The sequence below is a fragment of the Trichogramma pretiosum genome, unplaced genomic scaffold, assembly GCF_000599845.2.
Source record: "Trichogramma pretiosum strain Unisexual culture from Peru unplaced genomic scaffold, Tpre_2.0 scaffold114, whole genome shotgun sequence".
Taxonomy (NCBI): domain Eukaryota; kingdom Metazoa; phylum Arthropoda; class Insecta; order Hymenoptera; family Trichogrammatidae; genus Trichogramma; species Trichogramma pretiosum.
Genome location: NW_019640798.1, coordinates 182,429 through 209,046, shown reverse-complemented (window position 1 = coordinate 209,046; position 26,618 = coordinate 182,429). Strand labels below are relative to the sequence as shown.

General features: G+C 38.2%; 2 protein-coding genes across 15 annotated transcripts; both read left to right on the top strand.

Annotated features, from left to right (window-relative positions):
• The first annotated feature begins 610 nt into the window (after nucleotides 1-610).
• Nucleotides 611-9,550, top strand: LOC106658453 (zinc finger FYVE domain-containing protein 16). Of its 6 annotated transcripts, XM_014380445.2 has the most exons (15): nucleotides 612-1,765; nucleotides 1,943-2,133; nucleotides 2,218-2,664; nucleotides 2,734-4,440; nucleotides 4,533-4,862; nucleotides 4,936-5,009; nucleotides 5,454-5,628; nucleotides 5,964-6,173; nucleotides 6,248-6,370; nucleotides 6,444-6,768; nucleotides 6,844-7,259; nucleotides 7,330-7,573; nucleotides 7,651-7,771; nucleotides 7,839-8,003; nucleotides 8,062-9,550. In XM_014380445.2, exons 2-15 carry the CDS (start codon nucleotides 2,088-2,090, stop codon nucleotides 8,221-8,223), a joined length of 4,545 nt encoding a protein of 1,514 aa, XP_014235931.1. In that variant the 5' UTR covers nucleotides 612-1,765; nucleotides 1,943-2,087; the 3' UTR covers nucleotides 8,224-9,550. The 6 variants fall into 6 exon arrangements, with proteins under 6 accessions (XP_014235930.1, XP_023314243.1, XP_014235931.1 ...); XM_014380444.2 differs by having other exon boundaries at nucleotides 611-1,765; nucleotides 2,218-4,440; nucleotides 4,536-4,862; XM_023458475.1 differs by having other exon boundaries at nucleotides 611-1,765; nucleotides 2,218-4,440; nucleotides 5,991-6,173.
• Nucleotides 9,551-10,355: 805 nt separating this feature from the next.
• Nucleotides 10,356-21,859, top strand: LOC106658431 (dnaJ homolog subfamily C member 5-like). Of its 9 annotated transcripts, none has more exons than XM_014380399.2 (7): nucleotides 10,356-10,983; nucleotides 11,886-12,024; nucleotides 12,102-12,254; nucleotides 12,322-12,456; nucleotides 14,673-14,729; nucleotides 15,840-16,023; nucleotides 18,455-21,859. In XM_014380399.2, the coding sequence occupies exons 1-7, from the start codon at nucleotides 10,871-10,873 to the stop codon at nucleotides 18,508-18,510; spliced, it is 837 nt and encodes a 278-aa protein (XP_014235885.1). In that variant the 5' UTR covers nucleotides 10,356-10,870; the 3' UTR covers nucleotides 18,511-21,859. The 9 variants fall into 9 exon arrangements, 7 of the variants coding, with proteins under 7 accessions (XP_014235885.1, XP_023314200.1, XP_023314196.1 ...); XM_023458432.1 differs by having other exon boundaries at nucleotides 15,837-16,023; nucleotides 18,458-21,859; XM_023458428.1 differs by having other exon boundaries at nucleotides 15,837-16,023.
• Nucleotides 21,860-26,618: the final 4,759 nt, after the last annotated feature.

The window sequence follows — 26,618 nt, the reverse complement described above, 5'->3', positions numbered from 1 at the left end:
ACACGACGATGATCGGCACCCGCGATGCAGTTACGCAATCGCAGCAAGCAGAATTTCAATAATTTTTCGCATTTATCGTTTATCCGGAGCCGCGTGTCGGACAAAGGCGTGCTGCACGAGTGCAGCAGTTGCGGCTCTAATTATATTAAACTCGAGCGCGATAGCTGCCGCGGCTGCACCGCACTGCACTCGTGCTTTGTCACGATTTGCCGCGATCGGCCGCGATAGTATAAAATAAAATTCGGTGAAATCGTCTACGACAATTATAAACCTCGTGCGTTAGGATCGTTATTCGCACGCGCGCTTCGTAATAATTTCGGAGCGTCTTACGTCGATTCGGCAAAAGATGGCGCGCGCGACGAGCTGCTGCCCCTGACGCGCGTGTGTTTATGTATATAATGACATTATATGGGCAAATAAAAGGCCTGTCAAGCCGTTACAGTGTGTATACACGCATGCCTATATGTATACACACTTTGCTTCGGCCTGAAAAAGTGTTGCATCCGCACAGGCAGGCACACATAAGTAAGCACGAGACTGCACGACTACTGCTGCTGCTGCTGCGACAACTGCCGAGAGCTTTGTACGAATTATAATGTGCATTCAGTAATCGCGAACGCGGCTCGCTCGTCTGTCTCTGTGTGTGTCGTATCGATGTGATTGTATGCTACACAGTAATAATAATAATAATAATCGTCAATCGTCGTGTCTCGTGGGGCTCTCGTGCGTCGCTGTCGACTCGCTGCTCTCCGTTGCTGCACCGATCATTACTATACGAATTCGCTCGATTCAATTATAATAACAACTGATTCTCGTCGCACGTATAATCGACCGCTGCTGCTGCTGCTGCGCGTCGCGGTCTCCGTCGCGTCGTATTTAATACACCTGTACTGTATATCAGCCGCGTCATCCTCTCGAGTCGAGCTGCACAACGACACACATCGTTATATTACAAAATCGTCCTTACGACGACCCGCGACACCCGTTTGACACGATACAGACTCGATAGATATATTTTTCGTCTCTTTACATATATATGCGTGCAGTGTCACCAGTGTGCAAGTGCAGCCAGTTCACGATCGTGTCCGCAGCTCGCACAGTTCTGTCTCTCTCTGTTCTGTTCTTTCATGATCTGAGTGTCTGTGTGTGTGTGTATGTGCATGAGCGTGTGATTGTGCACCAACGCTGCCGCCGCCGCCGTCGCCGCTGCTGCTGCTGCTCTACCCCGACCTGCTGCAGCAGAGCATGGGAGTAGTGAGTGCCCGTGTCCAGACCACTGCTGCTGCTGCTGCTGCTGCTGCTGCTATTCGCATTCCTCTTGCAACTGTAAATTGCGCTTTTTTTTCTTCCTCGTCTCTCGTCATTCATCCTATAATGGCGCTGTGATACTCGGCGACGACGAGCGACTTTCGACTTTAGTGCTGGCTACTGCTGCTGCTGCTGCTGCTGCTGCTGCTGTCACGTAGTATATGTGAAACTTGGTTTTGTAGCTCGAGCGCTGACGCACACATCTAAATTCTCGCGATCGTATCTGTATTCTTTGCGCGCGCGACAACAACGTAATTCGACGAGCTGATTCGGCATCGCGACAACAAAGGTGCTTGATTCGACCCAAAAAAATCAGCGAGCGGCAAGCGTGAACCCGTTGAAAAGCGAAAGTGAGAGAAAAAGAGAGGGACTTTGGGTCAACATTCGCGCGCTTCGTCGTCGTCGTCGTCGTCGTGCTACCTACATACACACACCTATATACAGCTGATGTCACGAGGTATAAATACGACATATACTATCTCATTAATAACGTTTGCATCGGGCTCTGCAGCTCGCAACAAAATCATTTCTGCGTGATTAAAACTCGCGGAGCGCGATGTTATTAACTGCTGCTCTCTGTCTCGCTCCTTCTCTGTCTCGGCTGCCGTTGTTCTTCTTCTGCCTGTCAATGTAGCTGCGAGATGCTCATGACGTACACACACGTCACTGAGGAAGACGTTACAATTTCATGTACCTGACTAAAACAGACAACAAAAACACACACGCACGATTTTGCTACTGCACAGGTTGATGGTCGATTCTCCCACGGTCCTCTGACTATGGACAAGCTTGACAATGTTCTTGATGAGTTCGAATTCAATGATGGTACATTGCATCGTAACTTTATGCTAAAATTACGCTCATTGGTGGTCACGAATTAAAACTCGCCTTTTCTTTGCTGTTTTGCAGATCAAACAGGTAGAATGCAGTCGCAGACTAATTCTGCAAATCCTGCAGGAATCCAGTCAAATATGCCAAGTAGTACCTTGAGAGGTTATCCTCAGCAAACAATACCAAATTTACACAATGCCAACGCAGAAGCCTCTGCTATTGTAGCTGGTCCTAGTTTAACCAATGACGAGGTCCATCAAGGATTTTTGGCTGGTAACATAGATAGCTTGATTAAGGATGGCGTAGCGGATAGTTTAGATTCCATAAATCATTTTTATACACACGATGGTTCGAGTGGCAACAAGGTTCACCCTAAACCTTGGGTACACGTAGAAGAAAACGATCCAACAAATTTGATAATTCACAACGACATATCTGAAAAACTATTACAAAAGCGGCCAAATGATGATAATTTGCAACACAATACCTACGATGTAAAACTAAACCAGCCTAATGTAAATCCTGGTAATAGTAATAATTTTCATAATTATGATTATTTGAGTACCCCTAATATAAGTAGTTTCGATGGTCTAGATGCTATGAATCAGTCTCCAGGAATGCAATCTAATTATCTAATGAGACCAAATGAAGGATTAAGTAACACAGTTGATTCTCATGTAAGCAATTTTGTACAAAATAGTAATACTACTCAAAAGTTTTCTGTAGATGATCTGTTAACGGTAAAGGATGAAGATATATTAGCAGAAATAAGATATAATACTGAACCTCCAAAGTATCAAAATATTTTGCTACCTGTTAAAGTAGGTCCTAGTGTAATAGAAAAAGTGAACGAAACTAAAACAGATGCAGAACAAAAAAAATTAGAATTTCCAGAATTGATAATGGGGGAAAATAGTACAGAAAATGTTGATAATAGTGTTAGAAATATTTTGGATGAACCGGAACATGTATATGAAAATGTCTACATAGGAACAGATATTCCAAAGACTCAAGAAAATACCACTTTATTAGTGCCGCAGAAGAAAGATACTGAAAGTCAACATATTTATGAAAATATGAACATTGAAGCTCAGTCATTGCCACCATTGGAAAAAAAGAATGTGTATGAATGCATTTACATTGGTAGTGAAGACAATCTTTCCAACACTAATTCAGAAGTTGAGACATCAGCAGAGAAAATGATTCACCAATTAAATTTAAAAGAAACTGAACCTAGTGACCCAAATGTTATCGTAGATTCAATTACAAGTTCTAGTGCAGTTTTTAGTGAAAATCCAAGTACAAGTACAAAACTAGTTTTTCAAAATGTTCAGTCAAGTTCTACCTCAGTTTCAGTTCCAGAGCCAAGATCAGTTGTTGGTTTTACAACAATTGATGATATGTCTGAAGAAGAACTGAATAAATATTTAGCTGACCTTGAAGCAAAAGAAATACTAAATGAGAAATCTGTTATGTACCAAAACGTAGACTCAACTAGAAGTGCAGAAACTAACAAACCAAAGGCTTTGACTAGGCCCCATGAAGATGAAGATGCCAACGAGGCTCCAATCTTTGAGTCCGTAACAATAGGTGAACTACCACAAATTCCTCAAGAAGATCTTCAAGAAAAAGCAAAAAAGTTTCCTGTAATTGATTATAGTGAAGGCTGCTCCAGTGGTGAGGTATCGAGGGAGTTTCCTTCCAACCTGCCAACCATAAGTAAAGCAGGTGTACAAGCTATCAATGATGCTGATGTATTAAAACAGAGTAAAAAAGTAGATGAACACGCTAGAAAAAATTCGCAAAACAACGAATCATCTCTACTAGAAAATGACGTAAGCGTAGATAATAAAGATCCATTAATAAAAGATAAGATTACAACAGATGAAGAGAATAGCAATATGATATCGCCCGCAAAATCAGACGAAACCCAAAATGAGCTAGGTCACTCGAACGTTAATTCCGAAGAGGATAACAATTTTAATTGCGCCGGAACGACTCATTCAGGGCTCGACAACTCCGATCCAAGTGACAAAGAAAAAAGTAAACAGAATATCAATAACGCCATGGACCTGCCGAAACCGGCAGTAAGACCAAAAGTACGAAGCTTCGAGAAGATCTCGAGGTTTTCTGTCACGCGAAACGTTGACGTTAATGAAAAAATTGGTAGACCAAGTCAATCGCAAAATAGATCGAAAAGATCAACCGAAAATTCTGCAGAAAGTACCGAAGATGATCCAAACAAACCGAGCAGACCTCAAACACTCGACATTGCCAGTAATGCGGATACATCGGCAACAGGTAAAATTAATAATTTTCTGAATTTATTCCGGTTCTCATTTAAATTAAGATTTTTAGTTATCAATGATTTTTTGTTGTTTGTTTTTTTACAGCAGCAGCTTCAAATAGTCAAATACCATCGGATTTGGAAGGTGAATGTAGCCTTGGTGGCCGAATTCCATCACCTGCGATTTCCGATAGCAATTCGTCAATAGATTCTAGAACTATTCTTGGAAAACAACCTCCATTCTGGATCCCCGATAGTGAGGCACCAAGTTGCATGCTATGTGAAGCTAAATTTACAGTCATGAAGAGGCGACATCACTGCAGAGCTTGTGGAAAAGTTTTGTGCAATAAATGTTGCAGCATGAAGTATCGCTTGGAATATCTAAATAACGCAGACTCTCGAGTGTGTACTCAGTGTCACCAAATTTTGACCAAAGGTATGGACAGAAAAATATTATTGAAAATTGTTTCCCTGTTTTAATAGTATTTTAAAAGTAATATCACTTGCAGCTGAAAGCGACAACGGATCCGGAGAACATGCAGGTTTTAGTTCGAACAGCAACATCGGTATCAATTCCCCGATCGTAAGTACTCAAGTCAACAAGTATGATTGCACTACTGATCATAGTTTTTAGTATTTTTTATGCACAAACACAGTTTTGTAGCTTCTATAGAAAGCACATAATTATAAACCCGTAACAACTTGTTGAATACCTCCTATCTCATTGCATTGGGTTAAGCATGAACTTACTATGTAAGAGACAATAATTACAGTAACTTATCTTTTGAAACCTTTGTAAATTAAAATGTACATTAGTGAACTTTCCTCGGCGTGAATTTGATTTGAGTTGTAATATCTTTGAAAATTAAGACAACTAGTTCGATAATAATAATAATAGGTAGAAAAACGATTTAACGACGCATGAGTAAACAATTGAAAGAAAAAAAATACGACTTTTAAACCCGCTATCAGAGCATATGGTAAAATGAAAAAGTAGAGTTTTGGAGTATTCGACAAATGGTTACAGGGGAGACCACCTAATCCGAATAATCCAATGGAGTACTGTTCAACCATACCACCTTTACAACAGCTGGCCGGAGCTCTACCTCCGCCCCCTACGGTTATGGTACCAGTCGGAGTTCTCAAACGAGAGGGTAGCTCGAGCAAAAGGGAGGGTCCAAAATCGGTCATGTTCAGCGATGGTGAGTCGTCAATTTCATTTCTTACCGCTAAAATAACGCTACTTATAATGTCGTGCACCATAGAACAAGAATATAACCACATAACACTCTGTATACCTACGAATACTCACATACAAACACGTTTATACGAATTTTAACGATTTTGAGTTGACCTTTTGAGTTTCTTTAATTTTCCTGTAAGTATAACCGACTCTAGTTTGTAAGAAAAGAAAACACGATTATCTATTATAATTTTAACCCCCCGGGGTGTCGCTCGATTCTCGACACTTCGGGCCCTTGTGATCCATTCCCGTTTGTTTGGTTTTGACACGTACCTCTAAAATTGAAAAAAACAGGAATAAGGCCTGGGTGTGACCTGACAGAACTCGACACCGCTTGGGATTGGAATCCACCGATCCGAAAGTCCGGTTCCAGAAGAACAGTAGGCGAATTTTCCGCTTCGGCATCGAAAAGGCCCAACTGTCCTCCACTGGATACAATTACGAATAGCTACATACCTTCTGAAGCCAATGTTTATCCACCCACCGTAACGATACTCAGAGGACGTAAGTATATCGTAGAAAAATCATCGACATGCCTGTGATTATTTGAAAAATTTCAATACTATTTGAATTGTTAGAGGTGACTTATCACGAAACGACAGACCCCGATGCTCTTCAGAATTCTCTCAAAAATGAATGCGAAGCTCCAGTTATGTTTGCAATAAATCGAAATCTATATGCTTATGTAAAAATAATTAATCGTGAGTATTAAAGATATATTCACTATGAACGATTCTGATCATAAATTTAATAAACATTTTGTTTATTTTTCAGTAAATTGTTGCGTTGATAAAGTGTGTTGGAATGTTACTACAAAAGGATTAGCTTGTGTTGGTCAAGATGAATTAGTTTTCCTCGTCGAAGTCTTACCAGATGAAGCCCTAGTACCAAAAGATATTCTGCTGCATATTAACCAGATTTATAATGACGCGTTGAAAGGTAACACCATATCTGAATATGGTATGTCAATACATCAAACTGGAAATTTGCTGGGATCTCGAGAACATGCTGGATTTCTCTTTATTAGACAAACATTGCAATGCTTGCAAAAAATAATCGTTCCCCCCGCGCCGTTCTTAGTTGGTTTACTCGTACACAGGTGAGGATTGTTTGATATGTCCACATTTTATCATTAACCGCAAGATTCTAATTTATCATATATATCTCAATATAGATGGGAAACTCCTTGGGCCAAAGTATTTCCTCTTAGGCTTGTTTTACGACTAGGAGCGGAGTATCGTTACTATCCATGCCCGTTGATGTCAGTTCGTTTTAGAGAGGCTGTGTACTTTGAAATAGGCCACACTATCATGAAAGTTCTAGCCGATTTCCGAAACTTCGCCTACACTTTGCCTAAGGTGCAGGGATTGACCATCCACGTGCAAGGTCGAACTACCAACGTTAGATTTCCGAAAAACCGCTACAATCAAGTGCTCAAAGCTTTAAACAATTCGAATGATCACGTCCTGTCGTTCGCTGCGAATTTCAGCATCCAAGCTGATTCTCATTTGGTATGCATGCAAACAAACTCCGAGGAAGAAAGTACCTATCAAACACAAGCAATCAACATTCAAAATAAACCAAGAAATGGTAAAAAAATTACCTTAACTTTTTAACTTTTGATTCTACGACTGTTCTTTTCAATTTCTAATTTTTACAGTAACCGGAGCGAGTTTTATCGTCATTAACGGAGCTCTGAAATCATCGATGGGTTTAACGGCAAACTCAAGTATTCTAGAAGATGGCTTGATGGTTCAAATCATGCCAGAAAAAATGGAAGCTTTGAAAGCTGCACTAAAAAATATGCAAGATTTCACAATTGGGTGCGGTAAACAAGGGGCTGAAGAACCGGATGAAACTGTTAATATCAAATGGGTCGAAAATGATGTACAATTTAACGTCGGGTAAATAATATTTGTACTTAAAAATTTTTATCTAAAATCTTCACAAGTTTTATTAATAACTTTTTTGAACATTATAGTATCAAAAGTCCAATCGATGGAAAACCCATGGATGGGATTCCATCTATCAGAGTGCACAATGGAATTAATTTTGCGGGAACAAGTCGGTTCATACGATGGACTGAAGTATTTATCATAAAGGTAATTAGATAAAATCTTTCAAAAAAATCATAAGAGTATAATTATTTCAATGACTTTTATTCTTTAGTCGGATGACGATCAACCTTTTGGTATGCATTATCCTGTGGATATAAATAAATTGTCGGAGAACATAGCTCGAGCTACCTGTGCAGCGCTTGTGAAACTACTGGATTTGTTAGCTAATGCTGGACTTACAAAAATTGCTGTTCGAACTAGTATACATCCCGATAACGTATGTAAACATTTATCTTCGAGTATCTTCTTGACTTACAATAAAATATCTCTTATAGGTGGGCTATGAGGCTGGAAGTGAGGGAGTGCGTTTACCACCGATTTATATGAATAGCTTAGACAATGAACTCATTCAAGTCTTACAAAAAGCTGTACAAGGCTGTGAGGATACACAAACTGTACTAGAACTAATATTTTATATATTAGAGACTGATATTTAGTATGTTTTTTGGCAGATTTTTCAAATGAGCTATATAAGTTATAATACTTATGTTTATAAATAGTCTCACGCGTCTATGAAATAAATTTGAATTTTCAACTGCGTGTGATATTGCAAAAAAATATTTAGTTTATGTTATAATTCGATGGTATAATATTTTTTGAGTTTTATTTGAAAAAAATTATAATGTTGAGTACAGCATGAGGCAGATTCTAAAGCTAAAATATGTTGGTTAGGGGATGTGCAATGTTCTTTACATATTTTCATACAAATTCATATGTATACATTCAAAATATTTATGCCAAGATTCATAATTTAATTACGAACGTTAAATTTTGAATGTTGTTACTTATAAAAAATGTATATAATGTAATTTATGATATGCTTAGCTATTAGCACACGAGAATAACTTACAACAAAAATACTTTAATAATTTTTTATTTTTGAACACTTTATTACTGACCAGTGCTATTTAGCTTGCAATTGTGTACTTTTAAAACACAGCTGAGTCTCAAAAAGAGCTTGTGTGTTATGGAACAAATTTTTCATATACTAGTAATAATTTGACGATCATGAAACGTTTCATAGTAAGCACGATTGTTATAAATAATAATGTACAAAAACTAATATCTCTTTTTTTCTGCAAAAAGCTTCAATTTGCCAAAGATCTGCAGAAACTATTTTATAACTCATAATTATTCTGACTAATCAAGATTACTTACATTTAACAACAGAATATGTTCTTAAATTCAAACAAGTGCACCAGTTGCATTACACTTTTTGTAAACTTTTAATATTAAAATAATAATATTCAAAGATTATTTTTGTTCAGTTATAAAATATTAAAAACAATGTTCTTGGATCTGACGTGTCGCTGAGCAAGTTTAGAACAATTATTTTTGTAAACCTGTCGTGGTTTCGTATTTTCAATACTGTATTGTACTGACAAATGTGTGCAAGAAATTTCTCGACTCATTCTGTGATTTGAGGATACTTTTGTATAATTAAATTTTAAGAATTTTACATGCACGCATTCGTTACATCGATGTTAATTTTTTTCTTATAATTACAATGTTAATAGTAAACATGTTGAATGAAAATCTTTTGAATAATGTTACTTAAGAGAGACAGTAGGAGAGGAAAAAATGTTTTAAATATCTAACTACGTCATTTTTGAAAAGTGATTTTTCACGAAATTTAGAGACCAATTGTTTAGTGCTTGCATATATAAATATATGCATCGAAGTGCAGTGTATATTTATATAAGTTGAGTACTGATTTTTGCGTTGTACACACTTTAGTTCAATAATACACATTTTAACGATGAACACTTGTCAAATAATTTTTTTTTTCTAAAATCATTATACTTCATATTAATTGTTTTCAACATGTTATTGTCTAATGTTATTTATGTCTTACATTATCTACTTTTAAACTTTCCCTTGATATTTTTGTTAATCATACCTGATGAAAACAATGACTATTCATCTGAATGCAATTATAGACTGCATAACTGTACATAAATAAATGCATAAATTGTATATAAAACGATGGTACCTATAATTCATTCAAACATTATGTTTGCAGAACATTCCGTGCACTTTGCGCAAAAAATTTATTGGAGGTTCAGAGAGTCAGCTGACCTATCTGTGTTCATTGGCTGCTTTTTTATTTTTATTTTCATTTATTTGTATTCTCTTTCTTTTTTTACACATGTATTCTTTTTTCTCTTGTAAAAATAATCAAAAATGTATGTGGTACTCATGCCCGGGTCCCCTATTGTTGACCGGGAGGCTACGCAGCTGCCTGTGGGCTACGGTGGACTTAAATTCTTAGCCTCAATAAAGTAAATATTAAATAAAAAATAAATAAATAGTCAATTAACTAATAGATGCATCGTGAATACGAATTATTTTTAACGATTCAACAGACATTACAGCTAGTTAGGCAGGTTCTTTTTTTTCAAGAAAGTAATCTCTTTTCGATTCTATAGCTGGTCGTGTACGATGCGCGTCAAGCTAGCCGCGCAGTGTCAGGGGGTCTCTAGTCTGTCGCGTAGCGCCTCGCCGTGTTCGAGTTATCAATTAAAATATTGAATGAGCGCTTTCGCACCGTTTTCCAGATAGACTATATCCGACAGCTTCGCAATTCTCATTGTGTCCACACACACACATAGATCCGTGTTTCGCTCGAAAGAAAATCGCGAGGCTCGATCTTGCCCATCGTGTGTAGCATACCCCCGTTAAGTTGATTCGGTCGCTCTGACAAGGCGTGTCAATCCAGGGGCTGTCGCACGCCACTTCGGGAGTTTCGGGATCGCGGGACTTTCGCCAGTACAGCGAGCAGCTGTATACAGAGAGCTGCCGTTATTACACGCACATAGAGGTAGAGCAGTTAAAGCGCAGCTGCAGCCGCGAAAGCAATAACATCACTCCGTGGCCCATCTGTAGTAGTGGTGCGTGTATAGTGTAATAGGCCTCTGCGAGAGTGACGCGCCCACAGTGTGAGTTTCGAGTGGCCAGTGAGTGTAGAGCAGCAGCAGCAGCCATCAGTATAGTAGCCGCAGCGGTGTATAACAGTGTTCGGCAGTGTCGAATTGTCGTTTCTTTTTTTTTTTTTGCTTCCAATTCCGATAAGTGGGGTATGAAATGAATCAGTTACCGCCAGGACAAGGACCGGATCAGGGTGGTGGCAATCTGGGCGCTGGACGCAGACCCGGCCCGCCTGGAAGCAACATGGACGTGAAGCAGAGAAAACTCTCGTGAGCATGAGAAAATTCTGACTTCTTTTAATACGGACACATACACAGCTGACCTTGACTAGTAGCCCCGTTCGTGTGCACGGCTGTAATGCGAGCTGTACGTACACCGCGCAGCAGCAGCAGCAGCAGCAGCAGCACAACCGCGAAATATGCAGACGCGAGGTTATCCTTACAATACAGACTTGACAATCATCTTCGAGTTGGCTTTTCAGAATCGTCATGCGATTGCATACTCGGCTAATAATTCGCGCACGCGACGTCGTAGCGAGGCAACGGGGAAAACGTGCTGCTGCCTGCTGCTTTGGTAACGGCTCGTTACCAGAAGATCTTTTATATTTTCTAAAAGATCTCACCGTCGTGACTGCTGCGAAATGTTCATTCATGGATTTTTATGTAACTCTCTCTCTCTCTCTTCTCTATGCTTTACGCGGTGCTGTTTGGATTCGGAGCTTTTCCAACGTACACAATATGATGCGATCGATTACCAATGCACACATGCGAACCCTCGCGCGCGCCGTATGTGTCCCTGTAAAATATCGGACGGCACATGGCTTTTAACGTTTCTTGGAGCAACGATACGTGCACGTATATCAAAGTCAAACTGGTATTTGTGCGTCGACGTATCGATTTCTCTCGTATTTGATGAAACCAAAAAGATTTGCCTCCTCGATTTTTGCTGTTGACATTGTTTGAAAGGCTTATCTGTAGCGATGAGCTCAATTGTCCATTTCACTTGCTTCATAATCTTAATTAAGTTCCCGTGACTCGTGCGCGGCTTTTTAATCGGAGTTTCTATCCCCGCATACTTGAAGTTATAACAATAGCGCGAGTTATGACGAGCATGCACACAATGTATATGGTAATGATGCAGCCCAAGTCACCATTGAATTTTTTTTCCTCAGCACATCTGGAGACTCACTGTATCAAATCCTAGAAGTAGAAAAAACTGCCACAGCTGATGATATCAAGAGGACGTACAGAAGATTGGCTCTTAAGTATCATCCTGACAAAAACCCCAACAATCCAGAAGCAGCAGAAAAAGTTAGTTTGCAAGCTCTGTCAAATGTATCATCTAATTGCCTGATGGTTCAACTAATCATTGATGTCATATGTTTCAGTTCAAAGAAATTAATAGGGCTAGGATTATTTTGACAGACCTAACGAAACGGAACATATATGATAATTATGGTTCGCTTGGATTGTACATTGCAGAGCAATTTGGAGAAGAAAATGTTAATGCATACTTTATTGTTACTTCCAAATGGACAAAGGTAAATTCAATTTTTTTTTTTTTTCATATTTCCACATCAAATTAATATTTCTTATAAAAATTTTCAGATATTCTTTGCATTCTGTGGAGTCATAACTGGCTGTTATTGTTGCTGCTGTTGTTTCTGCTGCTGTTGTAACTTCTGTTGTGGCAAGTTCAAACCACCAAATCCAGAAGAAAGTGGAGCATACCATAATCTACAGGTGGGAAATTTGACTCTTGATGATATTAGTCATTTATTGGTTTTTATTTGAGTAATTTTACTTTTAAAAGGATATAATTTTTTTTATCTGATAATTATTATCAGTAACTTTTATTTTGGTAGCTGACGGCACAAGATTTGTTATCTTTTTTATTTTTATAATCTTCCGGTTGTATACAAATTTGATTTTAATTTGTTACAATGGTTTTAGTTACACTTTTTAAGAAATTTTAATTTTCAAAGATGACCTCACACGTAGTTAGTTCCTATGCTATGAATTTTCATAGATCCTCCTTGAAGCTTGCTTCAAATTTTTTACGCTATTACTGTTTTAACAAAGCGAGTCATAGGGATCAATGGTTTAATGGTGAAAATACTGTACGTACTGTGTATGAAATTTGCTGCTACTTTAACAATTTTATGATGCTATGATGTTGTCCATTAAACTGCACTAACAGCTACAAATAATATTATTGTATGTTTGACTGTATGAACAGATATTGTTCATTATGCCTGTAGTTCAGACAAAAGCTGTATAATATTACTTTCAAACGAATCCTCAGTATCAGGTAGGTGCTGATGCTCTAAAATATCTTATTACACCGAAAGAAATTTTTTTTTTACTGCATCAAAAAAGACGGTGCTTCTTGCGGCATGAAAATCGAAATTTTTTTTTTATAAAAGATAATTCGTCGTTTTTCACTTTGCGACAAGAGCAGTTGTCTTGATGCAGTTAACAAATTTCTCTCCATGTACATCTATTTACTGAGATTTCTTTGCCCAAGGTCACTCCTAATGCTTGAGCAAAACTTCTACTTTGAATTGTACTGTATAATAATTTTCAAGTTTCGTCCGAGGATTTAATTTTGTCTATTTGTATCTCACTGTTTTGTGATGTAATTTTGGATGAGTCTTACGTACATCATTCCGTCTGTGTTTCTTCATTTGCACTTAAGAGCCATTGCTTGTAATTTATATATAGCACGTATTACTTCATAGATTATCATTGTAGAACCCAACCCGAAGCACCTCTAGGTCATCATTAATTTTCAATCATATTTCGTTTCATTCGATTATCATGTTTTTCTCTCTTTTTTTTGTTGTCGTTGTCGTTGTTAACAACGCTGTAATATTCACGCATTTTTCGATTGCGCCTCAAGTTCAATCTCTCTCCTCGATGCGGCCAAGTCGTGTGTCCGGTGGCATTGCATCCAAAGCGACTTACAGCTGGTATACAGAAATCAATACTCATAAAGCGGCAGCGACTCGTATACGTTAGCGTTGTTGTTATCAGCAGCCAACGCGCGCGTAGTGTGTATACACACCTATTCGAGAGATTTTGCGAATAGTTTCTTTTTTAATCGCATAATAATAATATAAAAATGTTTCGCGTGCCTCATCGATCGCTCTCATTACTCAAGTTTCGTGTGTTCCTACACGTGTATACGTTCCATATATAAAAAAAATATATATAGAGCCGCGCACGCACTGCTGTGTCTCAATAAAGTTACGTGTATCGCGCATAAAGTCGTAAGCTGCTGCTGTAAGCTGTCTTTGTATACTTTAATACGCAAAGTAAAGGCGAGAGTATTGCTATCCGTGGGCAGTGCAGACTCTATATGCACTTCGCACACGTTCGTGTTTCATTCGCTATTGTATCACGTTTGAGATAAAGACTTTTAACTTCTTTTTGCAAATGCGTCGGCCGGTCGAATGAGATTTTCTAAGAATCAAAAGTTTTCCGATCGTGCCTCAGCCACCAAACAACAATCTCTCTCTCTCTCTCTCTCTCTCTCTCTCTCTCATTTATATAATTCGTTATTTATGCTGCACCATTTCAAGTCACATTATTTATTTATTTATTATTTTACAATATTAAATTTTATATTATAATTATCATGGACGGCGAATACATTCTTGGCATTGAATCATCGATTTGTTTTTCCATCGATCATTTTTATCGCATCTCTATCGTATTTATTATGATTTTCTTTGCTCCGTATTTTTACTTGACCATTAAGAGCGACTTTTACGAGCCTTCACCGTACTTTATACATACTTAGGTCATTCTTCGCGAAGAACGAAGCGACTTCTCTGCCAAGCGTGTGTCGAGTCGATGGATAACAAAAAAAAAAAAAATCGAAGCACATTATATTTACCATCATTAGCCAGTTTTGTTTATGTTGTCGTTTGTTTTTGACTGTTGTATTATTATAGCGGGAGAATGGCCAAAATCCAGAAGAGGAAGTCATTACATCGCAACCAACACAAAGTGTTAGTAAGTTTTTATATTCCACGCATCCCTCCCCCTACAATGACACACTCCAATTTTTCCCTCTCGTCCTTCACGATATCTCCTGACTAAATAATTTATTAACTGTCTTGTATCCTCGGCTTCTACTAACTCGCTGGTTTACAGAGTGTGAGTGTAAATATTTATTAACAATTTTTGGTACAGTTTCTTTCGTTTCGCTCTGACACTATGGCATTTTCCAATCGAACGAAAGTTTCTGTACCGTGCATGTCTATAGCTCAACCCTTTCTCCCTCTTGCATCTATTTAAGACAATAATGAATCAATGTAACTAAAGCAAAAGGCAAGACAAGAAGCTTTTGATGAGTAAAAAAAAATAGAGAGAAAAAAAAGAGGATGGACTACGTGACTAACGATATTATTTCAGTTGAGGAATCAGCGCATGATTACGTGGGTGAGAGTACCTCATTATTGTAGCGATTCGAATAATGAAAACGACCGTCGGTCTTCGGCAAGACGATTGCACGTAAGATCTGCATAATATACGCGCATAATTTCAAAAAACAACAAAAAAAAAAAAACAAAAAAAAATACAAAACACCTGTTATGTTCACGTGCCAATTTTGTGTTTCCATGTGTACCACCACATCCATGGATGTTCTTAGTAGTCTGCGTGTGTGTGTGTGTATTTTACATCTATATACGTGTGTAGCACACACGCGACTGCAATGAAAAAAAAAATATTCATAATTATTCTTACGTGCACTCGAGCTCACCTAAGTGCCGCTTCGTATGTAACGCACACCAATGTGTGTAATGTGGTGCGCTGTGCTCAATGTACCTACGTAAGCGGCGCACCTTGTTAACACCGGATCGCTGTTTTTTTCTTCTTCCATCCTATTTACACCTGTTTACCGTTCCGAGGATCTCTCTCGCTCTATCTCTATCTGTGTGTCGAATTTTTTAATGTTTTTTTCAAGCATCGTTAAGAAAGATAAAAAAAAAAAAAAAAAAAAAAACTGAAAATTGGGATGACGGCGTTATCCGCAGCACACTCCCGAGAAGTACGCCTTTGACTAACGTGATTGGGTCTGTTTTTTCTGTTTTTCTTTTCCATTGATACACGAGCAGGAGGACGAGATCGACGAGAGCGACCTGGACACGGTGACGAATCAGCCCTCGTCGACGCTGAACTCGACCACGGGCTCGCAGCAGCAGCAGCAGCCCCACCAGCAGGTGTTCGCGATGCCGCCGCCCCAGGCTAACGAGAGCACGACCCTCACCAGCGGCCAAGAGCATCCCGTCTACACTCCCGGTATTTCTACCACATAAGAAAAAAAAAAGCACGCAAAGAAAGAAAGAGACCAATGAATTATGTGCTGCTCGATTATTGATTCCTTTTTGTTTTTCTTTTTCGTCCATTTATTCCCTCACACACACACTCAAACACTCATACACGAAAATATACGAGCACACGACTACAAGAAAAATACATCGATTTTTCAATTCACACACATTTTACCCCCGCAGCCAACAACCCAGATGTCGCGGTTACCACTGCTTAATACACCTATATAAACCTTACACAAACAAACAAATACACAGACAACGGCGATGAGCTGCTTTTCCGAGAGACGAATTTCGAATTTTCCTCTTATTAATGTGTAATACATATGTAGGCGCGATTCGACGACGTATCCGCTCTTTTGTATATATATGATGATGATGCATGCCTAAGTATAAAGTTTACAAGTGAGTCGAGGCTATTGGCCGCGCGCGTCTCATGCCGAAGAATCGAAGGCTCTCAACCCGTCGTGTGTGCCTCTCGGCTTCGATATATTTCGAATAGTAGTAGCCTACTACTCAGCCGTGTTGTTGCTGCTTATCGGATTTTCCTCGGCGTCTTTTTCTCACGTCCAAGCGCGCGAGCCTCTTTGATAATGCAGAACCTGCACTACGTATAGAGAGCACTATGTACTCGAGGAGCGAGAGCAAAATAACACGCAGACGCGAGACAGAGGCCAAAAAACTTTACTTTGCTCTTCGTTAACGATCGTTTTAGATATGTATTATGTGCAGTCTCGTTCTAGGAATAATTTTATTTAAAAATTGAGAAAAATGTCCGCGAGGCTGTTGAGATAAAGAAATTGTGCACGTCGGTTTAATGTTCGTGAAGATTCACCTGTCGCGAGCTTCCTTTTAAACGCGCGTCGGAAACTTCGTTATTTTCAAATCGTAACGAAGCGGTTACTTCGCCGAGCAGTTGATTTTCCATAACAAACCGCAAGCCGGCAGACTTCACGCGTTAAATTTGCTCGTTTAAAAGTACTTGTAATTAGTTTACAGCGAAGTTTAAAAATAAACAAAAAATAACCGAATGAAGCGAAATTCCTTGTGTCTCGAAGTACAGTTTGTAAATTAAAAAATGGTTTTCGCTTTACCTGGACATTTTTCGTTTATTCTTAAACTTCACTCCAAACTAATTACAAGTACTTTTAACAAGCAAATTTAGCTACGAGAGTGTATGTACTGGAGCTGACTGCAGACAAATCAGCTGCTTGGTAAAATTGACCGCATCGTGACGATCTTGAAACAGCCTATGCACATAGTCGAACCGGTTGATTATCGATTTCTTTTTCCTCTTTGAAAAATTGCGCGATATTGTTCGGTCGCTCGCGCCATGCACATATGCCGACGCGCTGATAAGAGAGCAGCCGTGCATATAATCCGAGAGACACGTACAATAATAATAACGATGGCGACGATACACACATGTATGTTATATTGTATAGGCGTGCGTCACGTTGTACTGCGTTCGGAGAATCGGTAACTAATTTTCAATTATTCCTCGGCGAATTCTTATAATAATTTTTTTTTTATATAGCAATTGAAGGAAACTTATAATGTGCTTGTTTTCGGGCGCACCTGTTTTATGCGCACGCGCGTATAATGGAAGAAAATTAATTGTGTTTTTTAATTGTACATTTGAGAGCCATCAACGAAAATAACTACTATTATTAATTGCTAGTTCATAAGTGTCGAAAAAAAATTGTTGTACCGTTAATTGTAAAAACACGCTCGTGAGGATTGCATGTACCCAACAAATATATACATAATTATATATATACAATACACACACAAACTTATTTTTATATAATTCTACTTTAAGTTGCATTTTTGTATTGTTAATAGTAAATGAATTTTTCAATTATGTTAATTAATTGCGTTACACGCCTAACGCAAACAATTGAGTCGATCATCTAGATTCATGCATCTATACCCCTTTATCTATTTTTTATCATAATGTTTCTTTTTTTTCTCATCATTGTTTATCGACGTCGTTGAAAATTCGTAGTTGTAATTTTTTCGATGTGTTTTACCTGTAAATTGTATACGGATTATCAACTTTATCACGATCAGTTTTGAAGTTATAATTTGCTAGCTAATCGTCATGATTTATCCTGAATGTTGATTGTAAATGAATTTGTAAGCTTTTGCTTGCTCAAATTAAAACGAATTATCGTACCACATGGAGGCATTTTTGTTTTATTTATCTCATAATACATACGTCATACTTTGATTTGTGCATGTTCATATATAATATACTTGATTTGTGCACACACACATACATTCTATTATCCATCACACGCTGCAACGTAGATGAGTTTTTGACTTATTTAGAGTGTGTGCAATTGCGTTATTGATTGAGAAATTGAATACGACTTTTCTTTTCATTTATCCGCAAGCAGCGCCGACCAATCCATTTGTGAATCCAGAAGTCGCCAGCAGCATGAAGTGGTAGTCGCAAAAATGAGGATCGTCGACGAGCGATTGTGCGCCGGAGAAATATTGAGAAAAAAAAATCTTATGATATATCTTAAGGAGCGAATGCGTCGAATCGTTGAACGCCATCGGCCATTCGTCCATTCGTTATTTTCAGCATAATTATAAATACATAGATATATTGAAATGAAAAACTAATTAATTATACATAATTATATATATTTACGCGACCTCCAGTGTGTTAATCATCGATATATTATTATATTCCAATTATGATATTTTACTGCAAAAGAAAAACTCAAGTGCTAAATGTCACGTATTGACCAAGAGATGGGAAATTGAAATCTAGCTTATCAATAGCATTCTGCATATTACATATAAAAACATAATATCAATTTAAATGTATAAAAAAAAATTTAATGAAAAAAATATCGGATGTGTGTCGTGAAAAATTAATTATCGATCGTTGTTTTACATGTTGAACTATATGTTAATTATTAACTTGATTGTTGATTAATTTAACGAATGGGTTCGTTGTTACAAAAACCTTATGCTAGGAATTCGTTGAACGATAAAGATTTCGACCCGATATCGGAGTAAAAACGAGCTGTTCTACATTTAAGCGACAATCTTATCGAGTAAACAAAAAAAAAAAAAAAGAAGAAGAGGGGCGATAAATTTCTTACAATTGCAATTCGAGAAATTCGATTGAATCGGTGTCTAGGCGCCCCATTAAAAAAACAGGATACGGGTAAAATTCGTCGTCGCTGGTGCCATTTATACAAATATTAACCAAACACTTTTTTTTTATCTTTCTCCATATATTTCGTCAGATAACGAGCGGCTCATCCTGGAACTTTTGTTATCGCGTTAGCAGTCTTTTACGTATTATATATTATATATATGTGAACACTTTGTGTATTGATTGTTGCTGGCAATGATGCGAGTTCGAGTGTATTGCACACACCCACACATGGAACTTGTATGTAATTGAAAATAAATTGTACGTGTGCAAATACGGCGCGTGTTTGCGTTCCGTTCGATGGTACGCAAGCCTGCTAGAGTATCGGCGCTCGTAAATAAGGTAGATTTCTACCTCTTATCTTTATCTATAGTACATATTATAGTATGATAATATACGATATATATTTTTTAAGTAAGCGTAACGATATCATTTGAAATATATTAAAAAAATAAAATAAAATAAATAACGGCCAGTCGTAGCTTAATTGTTTGTGTTCTTCGTGATTATTGAATATCGTTTGAATAATACAAAAAAAAATTGTCAACAAATCCTTGAAGCAAAATATTCATTTGTAACAGTGATATATATTGCGATCAAGTGCTCAATACAGTGCTGTGGCATCGAAAAAAAAAAAAAAAGTAAATAAAACTCGGCGGCGTATCCTCGAGAGCCGCCAAGTTCGAAAACGAGAATGAATCTAAACTATTAGAGATTGCGAGAGATGATTGATTATAAACTAAAAATAATTGTAATCTCGTATCGATAGCGACGAAAGCAAATGAAGTTTTATAAATAAAAAATACTTAAATAAGTCGGAGTTTAGCTAGATCGATAGTTCATTAGCAACAACAAGAATTATTATATACTTTTAGCGTAACACAGCGCGAAATTTTCCAAGCATTTTAATTGTCCGCGGCGTTTGTTTTTCAATGGCAAATTTGTTCTCACGACCGAAGGCGCGCAAGCACACGGACGGTTCAGACTGCACCATATACAAGTAGCTATTATTATACGTATTATATTATATAGTATATATTGTATCAGCATCGGGGGAATCGAGCTCTCGAACGCATTGGGCATCTCAGCGAGGGGGGCTTGACAAATTTTTCGAGCGAAAAATAGAGCGAACGAACGAGCAAAAATTATAAGCCACAATATAACGAAACAATAAACAATAATTCGATACGTAACACCAGAATTTGTATAAACATGTACAATTGAGCTTGAAAACTGTACATAATGTAGCTATTTATAGATTTACACTAGCTCAAACAGCAGCAGCGGTACAATACGAAGTGGCTGGCATATATTATATGTAAATGTTTGCGGGCGCGCTCGTTATAAAGAGGCCCCGTGCGCGCGTTTGATTGAGCCCGATTAAATCTGATTTGTCAAGAGTTCGTGAGTGTGCGCGCGCGCTGGGGGACTCACTGTCCAACAATGGCTGGAAAGCAGCTTTTTAGCGATGCATTTCTTTCTCGTTAGCACAAAAAAAGGTCGCAGTAGTATATATGGTACGCCGCTGTGTTTCATCGGCGAGTATCGTTTAATTATATATGATTCCAGTCGGCTCCGTCGGCTTCTCTATTGTGCATCTATAGACTCGCCGTTGGTGCCTATATATACAAGTATACTTTTCCACAAAGCATTAATTATATTCGTCGTACGTTTTTCCCCCCTTTTTCCGTATAGCTACGATCCCAGTTCGTTATAATCACGTGTGTGTACAATATGCATACTGTTAAAGAGCGAGAGAGAGACAATTAAGTCGATGTTGTAAAAGAAAAGTGCACAGCCAGTGAGAGAGAGATAGGACCGTTGCGCAACGGCGACGCGAAGGAAGAAGCGACTCGTGTGCGAACCTTTGCCTCCGTTCGAGGATGGCTCAACAACGTAGACAGGCGTAATTAACCGCTAATATAATGCCACCCGATATACATTTGCCATATTTTATTGATTCGACGATTCCTTGATGTACGATGCGAATTTATTGCAACAAATATTATTCATCGTAATATAATATATAAAAAAATTTAAGTGCACGATCGTGTTCCAAATACGTATTATTAAGCTGATCATCGTCCCATAGCTGAATCTTGTAATGCTATATTAATTATTGTATATGCATACGATATATCATACTTGTATTAGTCGAAGAAGAAGAGGAAGAAAATCCCTACCCGTACGACAGAATGAGAAAATTGCATTATTGAAGTTTTAAAACTTATATAGATTTAAGGGAAAAGTTTTTAGAGTAAGAGAGCACCAGAACATCACACCACGCTGTGTATCTAACAATTCGCGTGATAAGAAAAAATGTGTCATAATTGAAAAAGATCGAAGAGAGAAAGGATGTTGTATACTGTAAAACGACGAATGAGCAAAGGTTGTCAAATAAAACGAATGCGTAAATAATATATTATACGAGCTGAATGAAATTGATTTTTCTCCGTTTTTAAACGAACTCGCTAGCTTACTAACTAAACATTTTCCTTGTGTCGTCTTTGACTTATACGAAAACGATTCCAAAGTGTAAAATTTATCGAGTTCCATTTGATCAATATGGGACTCGTGTCATCAAAAGAATAAAACTTGAAAAAAAATATATATACACATTATATGATTCATCTTGCATCACGTAGCCAACTTCTTTTTAAACTTTCATATATTTATTTTAGCAGGCATTGATTTTCAACGAATCCAATTAGCAAGAGATTAAAAAAATATTACTTTTTTTATTTGTTGAATAAATGCATTTTCAACGAGATACGTTGGACGATTTTCTTTTGATTTTTTTTGCACTCGACATTACGTCAACGACGCTTTGGTTTTCTGCAAGCGCGAGGCAAATCGACATTCCTGCGGGCAATGATCGAGCTAGATATAGTATATTTATGCTAATCGAGAGGCGATACGTCCCACACCCGATGGAATATTACGATACAGCTCAAAAGCACACATCCGATTTGAGAAATAACGATTCCGAAGGTGTCTCCGTATCTCTCTCCTGGTTTCTTCGTGTCTCCTCGGCAGCGGCGCTCGTACATAAGTAAGTAACGACGGCGTAGGTGTCCGATATATAAACACGTTCGCATGCCAATATACTCTCCCATATATATTATTGTAATTATGTTATATTGGCCTAGATATCGTAGCGGGCGAACGGCAGAGATATTCGATTATAGATCACGATTCGATCGAGTCGGCGCGCAATCGACAGTGACGCCTATTTATGGTTATTACCGCTTTTGCAAAAAAAAAAAAAAAAAACAGGATTTCCACTTCCGAATTCGATCGAGAGGCCGCAAACGTTATTAACATATTTATCGAGCGCTCAAGTGTTTCGCGCGTGTGTAAATAATCTGCACCTCGAGCTATATAATACGGACGATATAAAACTTTGATGTGTATATAAGCGAAAGTACACCTTTCGCAGTTTCAATCTTCGCCTTGCACTTTTCATTAACCTTTGATTTATTACAGGAATTACGACAGCCGGAGCATAAAATCTGTTTATTGGGCTCTAAAAGGAGCTCTAGATCTTTCAAAATGTGCTTCTCGTTAATGAAATAAATAATGCTAAATTTTGACGAGCTAAATAAATGCGATTTTATTTTTTTCGAAGTTTTCTATGAAAAACAATTTTTGGTATAACATTATAAACTATAATTTTTAAATACTTAAACTACCAAAAAACAATAAATATTTGTATAGAAATGTAAGAAAAATTAGTCTTTAAACGGAGCGTTTTGTCAGCACCAAAACAAGTCTAGGTGGTAGAATAACGGGGCCCATAATACACCATTATTATTCAAAAATCCAAGCTCGGCGGGGCCGCCTGTCTTTCTCTGCTGCTGCATCGAGACTCGCTGTATAAACCATATGATATATACCGCTTCGATGATTAGCGTGCAAAAATATAATAATGGAAAAGTGTAAATTCACGGAATATATGAAAACGCGTGTATGTGTGTGTGTGTGCGTGTGCTGCAATGAGCTTGCGAAACGGGCGCGCTCGCGACCGAGCTCTGGCGATTATTTCTTCAAAGACGCGGAGATAAGGTGGATATGTGTGTATACGAACGGCACAAACGCAAACACGTGACATATTCGCGCGCGTTTATTTCTCATTCGTTTGACGCGCGAACAATGGATGATATATTCCGCATTTTGTAGCCGTACCGAGCACACACATGTAAACCCAGGCAGTCTCTCATTATTATATCTATGTGTGTGTGTGTGCGTTGGTACGCGGCCACTCACAATGAGAATAGGCTTTCCCCTTTCTCACACGGAACAGTCTCCGCGCGTATTAAAACGCGTAGGTGGAATCGGCGCTTTTTTTTAAGTCATCTCACGCGATGACTCGCGGTACCGATTCTTGTTGTTTTTTTTTTCCTCCGTCTCTCTCTACCTGTGCGAGCGGCTCATTCATCCATTCGTCAATTTTATATACACCACGAATTTCACTTTCCATTTATACCATATAGTAGTCTGGTAAAGTAACGCGAGTGAGCGCGAATAAATATATACCATATAATATGATCTCTATGAAAAGTTAATTAACGCCTCGTCGTGATCCTTTCGAGCTCAGCTCGCACAACCGCGCGCGGCACGTATAGTTTAATTTCTTGCAGCTATTTTTATATATGTGTATTACGGTCGACTCGGCATCTTATATATATATAGGTAGGCAGTAAGAAAGTCGACTCGCGGAGATTTTTGCACTTCGCGAATGCGCACCCGCGCAAAAAACTTCGGAAAGGGAAAGGACGCGGATTTTTCTGGGCGCGAGCTTCGGTGTATAATATATCTATATAGCTCGAAGCGTAGCGGTCCATCGCCCGACGTTCTTCGTATACAAGGGTCTTTGACTCTTTTTTGCGCGCGTCCTCGTTCGCGATCGACTGCATCGCAGGCAAGGCCGCGGCGAGCTGCTACTTGCATCGTCACGTATTATATGTACAACAATATACAAGCAGAAACAGTCGCGCTTCGATGATTTTGCGGTATGAACGCTTCGATGCCTTGTTCCTTTTTTTTTCTCCTCTTTCTTCTCTTTTTTTCCATCGCGAATGAGTGGCTATGGTTATATACGAGTCGAGGCGCGCAGCAGCAGCAGCAGACACCTTGATTTTCTCCGTCATCGCGTGAAAGGCGCTCGATGTACAGTTGCGAATTTTCATACATTATCATCGCAATGCAGCGCGTTGATCTAGGTATTCCCATGTGTGATTTTTTTTTTCTCACTCCAGGCAAAACCTTATGTTTATACGTATAGAGGGCCTCGCGTCAAAGCTCCGATTTATTTTCAGCGAGAATCGCCGCTGAAAAATGAGCCTCGAGAACCCAAGCCGGCTATATGTTGTTACACGTTGTTTATATGAATTTCTGCGCGCTAGCGAGCGAGTCTTTTATCGCCGGAAACCGAGATGATACGCGCCGTGTGCGGTGTTTACTGCCCGCGCGGCCGGCCTTACAGAGCGTAACCAAATGCCGATATATATGTATTTTTGAGTTCGCAATTTTTGCGAAGCACATGCGTATGATTCTTTCCGCGAGAACAACCTTTGCCCGTACGAGAGAGATTTTTTTTTTAATACTTTGGACTCGACATCGAGTTGACAACGTTGTTTGTTTTAAAATAAATAAATACATAAGTATATTTCTATAAAGAGATCGGCTGGTTCAGCGGGAAATTTACGCCAACCCGCATGAATGTTTTCTTTGAGAATTAGGTGCCATCGACGTTAAATGGTATTAAAATTAAGCGTGTTCACATACACTGGACACTAAAAAAGTCTCATTTTCGTGTTTACACAAGAGCTCGGCGCGAGGGATTCTACAGGGAATCCCAGAGAAACAATGTAAAATTGAAAAATTTCAATCGCGTAATATTGTTTTTAAACTTTTACGAGATGACGGATTTAATTGTGTTAAGGTCTCTGTACGCAGTTTTTTTTAGAAATATACTCGGTATGGGAATCTAAAAAAATGAGTTTTGAAAATATTCGATCGCACTGCGTGCGCGACCTCGTCATTCTCTTAATCCGAATTCACGAAGCTTCGAGAGTACAAGTCGATCGATCTTAGCTTCGGTTAATTAACGCAAAAATAAACAATTATTTCGCTGTAAATCCATTAAAAACATGCTACTGCGTGTAACGATCGTTGGCTCCGCGCGAAATCGAGGGAATAGAGTCTTCTAAGCATTTCAAAGGTTCGAGAAATAAGTCGAGCATTCGTAGAGTCGTACAGTCGACGCGCATACCAGAAACTTAGATTTCCGGCTTGTTTATATAGCCAGAGAAACAGCAGCCGTCACGATCATCATCCTTGTTGCGGTTGTTTCCTTTACTTTTTTTTTTTAAAAGCTCGCGCTATATATACCGCACTGCCCTTCGCGCTGTAGATTTCTGAAAATTGCAAAGAGGCCTCAAAGTCGCGGCTATGCGATCAGACAAATGTATTCTGGGGTGGTTCATATTGAAATCGTTGTTTAAATATCAAAAAAGTGAATTTTCTTATCTGTGAAATGAAATTGTATTGAATATTTCACGGTTCAAGCGTGCTTTATTATTAACATGAAATCGATGGAGATTGTTATACATAAAAATATAAAGAAGTTCGTTTTTTTAATTTTAAAATAATTCATCAAGTGCAATATTCAATCAAATGATGCATCACCATGCATATTGAACATTAATTATAAGCTTGCACGATCGCATAGATACTGTGTTCACTCTAATTCAACACTTTGTTAGTAATTCGTATCACCGCAGATTTTCGTGTGTTGTACGATGTTGCGCGCGACATATATACCAAAGAGTCATTGTTCGCCGAGTTTTATTTATGATTTCCGTAACTCATATGTTATTTACTCAGTATTTCTTATAGACTGATCAAATTCTCGCTTAACTAACTTTGCTCTTTGAGCTTCAGGACTTATCGCTAGATGGCGCATCACGGAAAAGTCGCTCGCGCAAGTGGCAAATCAGTTTTGAGAATATAACTAACATTCGGGCGGGGACTCATACTATACAAAAGAGATTCGTGACGTGACCGTTGACCATGAAGGACCTCGGCAACACGAACCACAAACATTAAAAAACCTCGGAAAGTACAATAAATCAAACGCACCCTTCAAAATGAAACATAAGTTACCACATCACATATTAATTACTTGATACAAACACAAATGGCTCTCAACCAAGCAATACACAAAATCTTTGTTTTAAAATAGTTAAACGTTACTAAACGTATTGTAAATAGTTAGATTAAGTTTATTCATTAGTTTTAAGGCAGAAAATTCATATGGTTTTTTCAAAAAATGTTTATTTTTTCCATAAATACAAAATAATATCACTAATGTAAATAATTTT

Excerpts from the sequence above, each read along its gene's own strand:
- LOC106658453 (XM_023458469.1), top strand. The coding sequence starts at position 2,088 with ATGGACAAGCTTGACAATGTTCTTGATGAGTTCGAATTCAATGATG. Across the intron at positions 4,863-4,935 it reads TCACCAAATTTTGACCAAAG|CTGAAAGCGACAACGGATCC; the intron begins GTATGGACAGAA and ends TATCACTTGCAG. Across the intron at positions 5,010-5,453 it reads TCGGTATCAATTCCCCGATC|GGGAGACCACCTAATCCGAA; the intron begins GTAAGTACTCAA and ends AAATGGTTACAG.
- LOC106658431 (XM_023458428.1), top strand. The coding sequence starts at position 10,871 with ATGAATCAGTTACCGCCAGGACAAGGACCGGATCAGGGTGGTGGCAAT. Across the intron at positions 12,255-12,321 it reads TTACTTCCAAATGGACAAAG|ATATTCTTTGCATTCTGTGG; the intron begins GTAAATTCAATT and ends AAAAATTTTCAG. Across the intron at positions 12,457-14,672 it reads GAGCATACCATAATCTACAG|CGGGAGAATGGCCAAAATCC; the intron begins GTGGGAAATTTG and ends GTATTATTATAG.